Consider the following 10,186-nt stretch of genomic DNA (forward strand, 5'->3'; position numbering starts at 1 on the left):
GAAAACAGTAACAGTTGGTAGGTTGTCGCGCCCTTCATATGAAGTTTAACTTCTGATACAATCGCAGCTTTATTTGCTTATATAATTTGAGGATGCGGACATTTGTTTACCTGACGGGCAGGAGAACCAGTTGATGTTTGTGAGTCATGACCACAAATGGCCGATCTTCACTGGTCCCAGCAGCGTTATATTACTTCTGTAAAAACAGTTCGGAAATATTTCTTATTAAACTGGCTTTGAGTAAAGCAGATATGCCACTCTCTGGTTCAGTCAGCCGTAGAAATGTGCAGACATGAGATATTGGTTTGTGGCCACTATTGTTCAAAACACAATTTGCTGTCGTGGTTAGAAGATTTGTCAACACACTCCAAGGGCTGTCAAATCAACTTGAGACAAACGCTTGAGTAAATTCAGACACTGAAACAGAACTGGACTCAGTTTATATGGTCACATTGTTATTTGATACCTAAATCTGAAAAACACAATAAAATTTTAATGTAAATGGTGTTTATGCAACAACAATGGGTGTGTTTAAGATTTCTTCTCCTAATATTAAACTGTTTTCTTTATGTGTGATTAATGTACTAATAAATAATTTTAAAAAATTGTTAAATGATGAATATTCAATTGTTTTGCTTTGAAAATCATCAAATTCATACTATTTTATATACCTAGGGTGATACAGAACCATATACCATATCAATATTAGCACATCTTTTGTTGCTTTACAGTCAAATGTTTCATCTGCTAGACTGAAAACAAAGTCGCGCATGATTATAAAGAGAAAGGGAAATGTAAAATGGCGCTCGATTTGTTTGGCCTACATATTTATCTGGCCTTTGTAGTCAGATCCTAAATATTTTTTGGTCCATCTTTTTTCCACTTTGCAATTAAGTAACCGGGGTGCACAGTGAGGGTCGTGGTTGTGTTGCTGAGGAATGAAAACGTTTGCGCTCATTGTAATTAAAATAAAAAGCAGTTTGTTTTTTGCTGACTAAATGCCCCTGAGTCAGAAAAGCCAGTTATGCAAGTTTTAGATCACGCATGGTGAACAAAGAGATAGAAACTATAAAGTGACAAGGAGTGGCTGGACCTGTTTCTGTGAACACAGAGCAGAAAGGGAGGGCAAGAAAGAAAAAAAATAACTAAAGATCGGCTGTCAGAGAGAGGAAGACAGGCTACAGGCAAGTGTTTTGGGGACCTGACAGCTGATTTCAGTCCGCAGCAGCATCACTCCAGCAGGGAAGGAGAGTGACGGAGGAGGAAGGAGAAAACAAGAGTGAAGGATGTGGTGCAGGTGATGAGGGTGGAGTTAAAGGAAACACTGAAGGTGGGAAGGTAGACAAACAGAGCAGCAAATTGATCCCCGGAGACAAAGAACACAAGGAGGAGCTGAGGAGCACAGCTGACAGGATGCAAGTAAAGTGCCAAACAGTATGAGGGAAGGAACCATGCACCTGCGATAAGACGATTCTACACAGTATATATCTTCTTTGACGTTCAGAAATTCACCCGAACAAGTGAGGTAAGACTTTCTTTACAGTGTTTCTGAAACACAATGTGATCTGTTTTACAACAGGAGCTCATTTATCCACTATATAGATTCAGAAACAGCTTAGAAAATGCAACTTTTAGTTGCTTTCAGGGTGGTGTATTGAGAACTGGCGTTCTTTATGTTTGAACACTGCGTGTGAGGTGCAACACAAGCTTTAATGTGACAGAAAAATGCAGATTAACAGGTTTGGAGTTCTAGGATATGACGTGAAAGGATGATGATGAGACTGAAGAGATTTTATTGCGTACCTCCTATCTGCCTTATAGTGTATTTTTTAAACCACAGACAATCCAGCACACTGCACACAGATTGCTTGGTTATATATGCTTCTTTGGTGTTGATTACAAAACACCAATGCTGTTGATGGTGATAACTAATAAAAATATTGGACCACAGCTGCAAAATTAATATGTAAGATTATGATGGTCGTGTAACCAGAAGATAAAAACAATAAACTGAGAAGAGAGGAGGAAGAAAGCATTGACACTTTGAGCGTTAACACAACATCTGAGGTTCCTGGTCTCAGTTACAGTTCAGGCCTTTCTTAGCGCTTACGTGTGAGAGTCAAGTTACAGACTTTGCTCCACAAGCAACATAACTGTCTTTCAGGGAAACCTAGTGCCTTATTTTGTTGTGCTAGACTCATAGATGACTCAATTCCACTTCTATGAAGAAGTTAATGTTCATGTTTTATTTAGTACCTGAGGTTACACCTTCAGTCTCAAATGGAAACACTTCTTTGCATTTTATCTCAAGCCAGTCTCTAAAGATCTCTGTTATTTGTGTGAAATGATCTTGTCTTTTGTTATTACCAAGCTTTATGGAAACATATTTAATAACTCATTGAGGTTGGAAATGATGAATGTGTGTTGCTGGTTCTGTTCCTGAGTGTCTCTTCAATCTCTTTCAATCTGACAGGATGTCAGGATCAGACCCTCGCTGCACTCATGGTGCCACAGTCTGTGGTGAGTTTTATCAGAACCATGAACCTCTGACCACTAATCAGAGAAAGCTATGATGATACTTTTTGGTCCGGATCAGCATCATCTTAAAGAATACATTATCCATCCTTAACGGGGGGATAAACATGCTCCCTAAATACAGAACTCAAACTCGAATGTCCCTTGCTGTCAGGTTCCATTTCTGAAAGTATTTGCAAAATCCCTAAGTTGGAGTTTGGATTATAGGTCTTTAGTTTGACATTTATAATGCAATTTTTATTTATTTGTCTTTCTCTTTTGTCGTCTTTTGATCTTGCATTTCTGAATTTAACATCTTACCTTTGTAATATTTCCTCATTTGTGTTTACCCCCAATGTAACAATAAAAAAATTTAAAAGCTATCTAAATCTAAAACTGAACAAAACACACACTGTCCAAATTATAATAAAAGAAACATTTTATTTTAATAAGTAAACCTCAGACTTGTTGCCAGTTAAGCTAACACATGACTTTCTGTCTGATCACCTTGCAGAGATCCGTGTTTATGAGCCGGAGGTGATCGTGGTGCCTATCCTCCTGCTGGCCAGCTTCCTGGTCACTCTGGTTTTCATTCTGCTGCTGCGCTACTGCCCAGAGAAGGTCGACCGAATCCGTCCACGAAAGAAAATGACCACCAGGAGGATACTGCAAGGCATTGATGGTAAGTGGAGCAAAACAATGGGAACTATGTGGGGTTGGCATCAAAACCTGTTTGTCACTCACGTGTCACATAATCTTGTAAGCCATCTGAGTTCTTGGAGTTTCCTTGTACTTCCTTGAATTGTATTTTTGGAAAACTTGTTGATAGAAAATTTGATGAGATTGCATCTTTCTTCTCGTTTTTTGTTATTCAAATTGCATCTTTGTTATTTAAATTAGGTTTTACATTTGTTTATTCCATAGAGATGAATTCACTTCCAAATTAATGTTATGTTGAAAGATACTTTCAATGTTATGTAAAGCCACATGTTTGCAGACATAAGATAAACCTTTTGAATGACTTGAGACAAAAATTTTAAAATTTATTAGAATTAATATTGGAGCCAATTTTTGACATCCTTTTCCGTTGACTATAGTCACTCCAATATGTCTTATTTGTGTTTATGTGAATGTTAAAAACATTTTTAAATATAAATTTTAAATATCTGAATTGCTGAAAAATAGTATTTAAGGGATGGAAACTTCTGAAAATTCTGATTTAGTTTTGGTAAGAAAAGGTAATAACCTAATGCATAGAAAGAAAAAACAGAACAGGTATTTTTATACACATCTCTGTGGCCATCTTTATAAAGCAGTTTTGTCCAAAGGGATATTATTGGAGAACACAAAGTGTCCACATGCCCAAGCATTGAGAAAAAACTGAGTTATTAATTCTTCTTTATCTCAAGTCAACTTTATTGTGATGATGATAATATTTGTAAGGACACTCGGTGGGGACCCGGGAATTCAACCACACACAGGAGTTTGCAAAGGAAAAAACAAGTTTAATTAAATTTTCAGACTCTGGTTGCTGCTCAGGATGAGGTCGTCAAACACAGCACTGAGAAGAGAGGGGAGAAGAATGATGATGCACTGATAAAGGAGGGGTATCTTAGAAATGTTCAGCTTAACTGACCTGTAGAGCAGTGGACGGGTGGAGCTGAGAAACCAGGTGGAACAGGCTACTGTGGAAGCAATGAAACTCTCCACAAGGAGATCCAAGAGGCAAAACCCAGGGACTTTGACGATAATAACTTTGGCAGAGGTCATACACAGGTGGACAGAGAGAGCAAACTTAGCTTGAGGGGCAGGCAATACTCGGTGGTCGTGAGGCAAAGCTTGGGTCAGGGTCCAGAAATCCAGAACAGATGGGATCCGTGAAGGGCTTGGCAGGGGGGGGTCAATCCGTGGACAGAAAAGGGTCGTAGAAACACTGAAGGCTTGGAAGGAAACGCTGGATCTCTACTGGCTGTTGATAATCTGGCAAGGAGGCAGAGCCTGAGAGGTGTTTAAGTAGGGTGGGGACCAGGTGGAACAGGTAAGCAATCAGGCGTGGCAGGTGAGCTGAATGAGTGTTTAAGCACAGCATGGACAGGACAAATATTCTTTTGAAATTGATGTAAATATTTTTACTGAACAATGAAAAACACCTACAACCCATTATACATAACTCTGTTATAACAACTATACTTTAAAAGCTACAAGTCTCACCTTTCTAACACATCAGACATATTGCAGTCCTCTGGGTCTTCTCAGAACATTTCCATTCGGGTCCCATATGTAAAGGTTTTACTAATTCACTTGTTAATTCTTCACACTGATGGTGTCTATTCTCTTCTGACTTCTTTCAGCTCCACCTGGTCTCAATGTACTTGAGCATGAAAGCATCGCGTTGGATATTCCCACTTCCTACTCCACCTTTGACGCTTCAAAAACGTATCAATCTCAAAGATTTCCCGCAGCGATGAGCAATCCCGCTCCCTCACCCCGCCCCCTACTGGATCCCATCAAGACCAGTTTCACTCCCATCGTCCAGCCCAGAGAGCTGCCCCGCCAGAGGCTGCCAGAGTCCTTCAACCTGGTCGCCCCTCTACAGGGTTCCTTCTCCCTGCGAGTCGACACGTCTGTGTCTCTCTACAGGGCACGCATGGAAAACAGGAATGTGGTGCTCCGGGTCCTCAAAGGTGAGACAGTGAAGGAAAATTACATCTTTTAAATACATTTCTTTAAAAAAATCTGTTTTTAAGACCAGACTTTAAAAAGTTATTTACCATCTCTTCCCTACACAGACTCAGCCGATGCCGATGAGAGACATGACTTCCTGGGCTTTGCATCTTTCCTCTCTCAGCTTGGTCCGCATCCATTCCTGCCAGAGCTGCTTGGTGTGGTCTCAATTCGGGCTCCCCTGGTCACAGTGGTGGAGGAGCTTGAAAACAGGGATCTGCTCAGCTACTTGTGGCAATGCAGACAGGTAAAAGAAAATGAGCTCTGTTTTTATACACCACATCACAAAGTTTGGAGGCCACAGTGGTGTAAGACAGTATTTACCCTTTACTGAGTTCCAGGTTTAGCACTAGTTCTTATTTTCTCCTTACATTGATAATAGCTCTCTCTGTGGTTTGCTGACGTCCCAGAGCTTAAGAAATGGCTTTATAATCAAATTTATTTAGATTGAAGCATAACCTGCTGATCTTATGTGTACTTCATGTTGTCAGACTTGTTTTGTTCAAGGCATTACTTGATTCCACAGGTCTGGTAGTAATCAAATTTGTGTGCTAGTGAAATTTAAATCAACTGTCTTAAATGTTTGGTTAATCATATTCACTTCGTGGATTACATGGGGGAAATTACTTTTCATAGTACTGTATAAAATTACTACAATATTCAAACTGAAAACTACATTATTGTTCAAATTAAAGTTTGTCTAACAAGTCTCATTTTTCCAGGACAAAGTGGATCCTCCGTGTGAAATGACTGAAAGGAGAATATTCACTATGGGCAGTCAAGTTGCTTCTGCTCTGGTTTGTACAATAACAAAACATTCTTATTTCAGCCTAAACATTTCAAAAGTACAAAATATAACAGATATTTTCCACATATTTTACCATTTCTTCATATGTCCACCACGTTAACTAAACACATTAAAATGTTTTTCTTAACTAATCCTGAACGGGTCTGGCCTATCTAACCCTGAAGTTCTTGTTTTGCTGCATTGTTAGGAGTTCCTCCACAGCAAAGATCTCCTTCACGGAAACATCAGGGCCCGCAGCGTGCTGGTCACGAAGCTGCTCACAGCCAAGCTCTGGGGTCTGCATGGAGTTTACATAAGAAAAAGCAAGAAAGCCACTCAGAGGGACGATCCCAGCATGAAGAAGTGGCAGGCACCGGAGCTGCTGGTCAGGAAGGCAGCAACTAAGAGCAGTGACATGTCAGTGGTTTTTGTCTTGTAATAATTCTCTTAAAGCTGCTCAAATCCAGTTTCTTTTATTTCAGAGATGTTCAGATCATATTCACTAGTTTGTGTATATTGTACGTTTTATTTCTAAGAGCTTCAACTGAATAGAAAATTAACTACATACATTCTTTGTTCTGTTTGCTCCAATAGTTGGTCGTTTGGGATCTTGCTATTTGAGATGGCATCATTAGGTAAGTCCAGCAATAACTTTTAAAAACACTTTGACGTTAGCGCCCCCTTGTGGTTGCTGAGGAATATAACATTTTTTTTTAAAAAAGCTTTACTCTTAAAAAATTAAGCAGCAATGCTGACAAAAATGTTGTTAGCGCCAGTGTTGTAGTACTCGAGACCATTTTTTTGATGGTCTCGGTCTCGGACTCGGGCGCTGAGGACTCGGGATTTTATTTCAAGACCGCAACTGCGGAAATATCACTAAACTTACAGCATACTGTCCAGTTTATTTGTTAACATGTTTATTTCCACTGGATGCAAAAGGCACCGATTAAAATCCAAGCAATAACGTGACGTACCAATTACGTGTTTCCGTTACTTCTCCCCACCCCCTCCCCACCTTTCCCGGCGCTCCAGACATGCGCAGTGGTTTTCTTTGAGCGGCAGAAGATGTCTGTCTAATCGTCAGTAATAGAATTGCGCTGCATAAATCATAAGAAATCCGATGGCGACAGCTAATTCAGCAGCGCTTCGCTTTCACAGACGGTTTGGACTACGTCTAACTGTCACTTAGAAAAGAAGCTCAAAGGAAGTTAAGCTCCATTGACGCGATGTTAGCAAAGCTAGCTGTACAGAGACACATAAACATTTGTGATGGAAAAAAAGTCACTCACTGAGCAGAATTATTGTACGGAGGTGTTAACTAACGTATCGCATATATGGGACAACACTGTGTCCAAAAGTCTGCAATATAGTGATGAGACATTCACGAACGATCCGATCTTCTGAACTTCTCTTTACTAAGAAGACAGGACTGGAGCCTCACTTACAGTGCTAATTTCTGACATGAATGATATGGGCAAATGCCCAGGGCATTATCTTTTTAGATAAGCAGAACAAAGAGTTTGTTCTGCTTTTAATACTGGTTAAATTTATTTCAGCTCTAAGTATTTAATATCTAGGTGTTTTTATGGGAATGTGAATATTTCAGATCAATTTGATTAGCAATTTTAATCATATTTCACATTTTATTGTGTTATGTAACGCGGGGCTCTGGTCTTAGTCTTGACTTGGTCTCGACTTCCCTTGGTCTTAGTCTTGACTTGGTCTCTGAACCTTAAAGTCTTAGTCTTGTCTCGGTCTCGATACACTCTGGTCTTGGTCTTGTCTCGGTCTTGATACACTCTGGTCTTTGTCTTGTCTCGGTCTCGATACACTCTGGTCTCGGTCTTGTCTCGGTCTCGATACACTCTGGTCTCGGTCTTGTCTCGGTCTCGATACACTCTGGTCTTGGTCTGGTCTTGGTCTTGTCTCGGTCTCGATACACTCTGGTCTTGGTCTTGTCTCGGTCTCAGGTTAGGTGGTCTTGACTACAACACTGGTTAGCGCTTTTGTAGATGACAGAAACAGAAACTGAAAGAAAATGCCGGTTCTCACACAAAAAGCCCCTCCTACCAATAAAATGCAGGAAACCATCTTAATTCTGGAGGAAGACAAAATGATGTTTAGTCTCTCATGACTGCACATGCATTAAAGCAATAGAAAATATTTTTTTATGTGGTGCAACACGTGCTTTCTGTTGCCCCCTGGGCAACTCCCCATATAGGCCATATTATATGGCTGAAACTGAGTTTACCCTGATTTCTTCAGTTTATCTAAATATTAATCTCAAAGTTAGCACCATGGCACAGCTGGTTGTTACAGGAAGTTAGAAATGTTCCCAAAAAGAGGATTCTTCATGAGAGGGCTGTCTTGATTTTCACTAGTCTGAGTCATTTATACTTGAAAACTCAGTATCTTTAAAGTGCAGTAAAATAACAAAGTAGACATTATCTATCTTAACTCACTCAGCAATTATTATTTTTTGTTGACAAAAACAGATATTTTGTTTCTGCAGGACAGTCACAGCTTTCTAAACATTTATCCCACTCAACACAAACTTAAGTAAAGTAAAGTAAAGTAAAGTAAAGTAAAGTAAAAGCTTACTTTAATTAAGTAACTCACATCTGACTCCTTCAGTGAATGTTTTATGATCAGTGCTAGGCTAATGCTAACATGTTTTCTTTCTGTTTTGATATTACTTGTTGATAATAAAACTTGGAGCATATTTTAAAATAACTCCAGTCAACACCTTACTTTGATTGTTGTGAATCTGATTTTGTCAACAAAAATTTAAAGAGTAACTTGAAGATTTTAAGTCATAAATTGTTGCTGAATATGTTGAGGAAATCGTACTGATAACAGTATAAACATGTAGAGAAATATGCACACATAATATATAGGCGAGATTGACTTTTTATATAGGTTTGATTTTCTTGCAGCCAAGCATTGCTGCTTTGCTGTGTTTGATAGATTTATTATCCATGGAAATCTGACTACCACATCTATACTATCAACTTCAATATCGCAAAAAACTTGGAGCACCTTTTTGGGTCTACTTCTAACTTCATGTAAATGTTACAATGGGATCATCTTTACTTGGTTGTTCAAAATATTTGTATTCTTTTTATCTAGGCGATGCTCCATTTGCAGAAATCTCAATTAACGAGGTTCTGCAGTTTCATCAGAGAGGAAAAAACCTGAAAAAACCTTCCAACTGTTCCAACTCACTGTAAGCATGCTACACATGATTCAGCAACCTTCTTCAAGATGTTCATTTAGTGCAGAATATAACCCAAAATCCTGCTTTTTCGTCTTAGATATGCGCTGATAAAAAGCTGCTGCCAGTGGAAAGAGCAGGATAGACCCCTGCTGGCTGAATTGAGCCGAAAGCTTGTTTCAGGAGAAAAGGGCGCCTCTGATAAAGTCCTCAAAGCCTCGGGGACGGTTAACCTGGAACAGTACCTGCAGGAGGCCGGATATGGAGAAGCCAACAGCTACACCGTTTTATGATCATTTACAATGTCAAATGCCAAAGAAGAAATATATGTGTGTATTTGCACTACTATCTCCAAGCCTAATGGAGCACTTATACAAGTGACTTTAAGATGCAACTGAAGTGTTACAAACTGTGTTTGAGCACTTTTGGCAATAAAATGGGATCTTTATTAAGTTATTGTTCTTAGGATTCACTCAGTTGAACAGGGAACTCCTTAGTGAGTTCATTTTGGGAGGAAATTTCATGATTGTTGGAGAACAATCATACAAAAAGTCTTTTGTTTCTCAGCTATGGAACCTTTTGAGGGTTGAGGTTGGAAACAAAACTTGTGTTTTTGTGGTATATGACCAGAGAACATGTAAACATGAGTTTGTGCAGCTTTCTTACCACCTGAACCTGCAGGTGATGCTGTTCAAACATTATGGTTTTTAACTTTTTAAATTTAAAAAGAAAATGGACCAATACCTTTTAAAAAATGTAATATATAAACTACCACAAAGGGGTTACAAAGTAAAGGATCTGTTAGTGTAACTAATAATACCTGTATCTACGTTTACTCAAGCAGGACGGGTCATACAGATGTCTGCAAGAACCAAACTCAGACTGTTTACATAAACTCAAAATGTTAATGACAATATGAATTATCGTGAGGTTGAAATGAACCTATA

At 39.1% G+C, this 10,186-nt stretch overlaps 1 protein-coding gene across 2 annotated transcripts; it reads left to right on the top strand.

The window, feature by feature from the left end:
• The first annotated feature begins 1,137 nt into the window (after positions 1-1,137).
• On the top strand, positions 1,138-10,159 carry styk1b (serine/threonine/tyrosine kinase 1b). Of its 2 annotated transcripts, XM_032558918.1 has the most exons (10): positions 1,138-1,525; positions 2,474-2,520; positions 3,029-3,196; positions 4,866-5,198; positions 5,304-5,485; positions 5,961-6,035; positions 6,234-6,442; positions 6,620-6,660; positions 9,155-9,251; positions 9,340-10,159. In XM_032558918.1, the coding sequence occupies exons 2-10, from the start codon at positions 2,475-2,477 to the stop codon at positions 9,530-9,532; spliced, it is 1,344 nt and encodes a 447-aa protein (XP_032414809.1). In that variant the 5' UTR covers positions 1,138-1,525; position 2,474; the 3' UTR covers positions 9,533-10,159. The 2 variants fall into 2 exon arrangements, with proteins under 2 accessions (XP_032414809.1, XP_032414808.1); XM_032558917.1 differs by lacking the exon at positions 1,138-1,525 and having other exon boundaries at positions 2,403-2,520.
• Positions 10,160-10,186: the final 27 nt, after the last annotated feature.

Source organism: Xiphophorus hellerii, chromosome 3 (genome assembly GCF_003331165.1).
Source record: "Xiphophorus hellerii strain 12219 chromosome 3, Xiphophorus_hellerii-4.1, whole genome shotgun sequence".
In the NCBI taxonomy this organism is placed as follows: domain Eukaryota; kingdom Metazoa; phylum Chordata; class Actinopteri; order Cyprinodontiformes; family Poeciliidae; genus Xiphophorus; species Xiphophorus hellerii.

Bases quoted from the DNA above. Each gene is read 5' to 3' on its own strand.
- styk1b (XM_032558917.1), top strand. From the start codon at position 2,418: ATGTGTGTTGCTGGTTCTGTTCCTGAGTGTCTCTTCAATCTCTTTCAA. The intron at 5,199-5,303 runs GTGAGACAGTGA...TTCCCTACACAG, and splicing joins GGTGCTCCGGGTCCTCAAAG to ACTCAGCCGATGCCGATGAG. The intron at 6,661-9,154 runs GTAAGTCCAGCA...CTTTTTATCTAG, and splicing joins ATTTGAGATGGCATCATTAG to GCGATGCTCCATTTGCAGAA.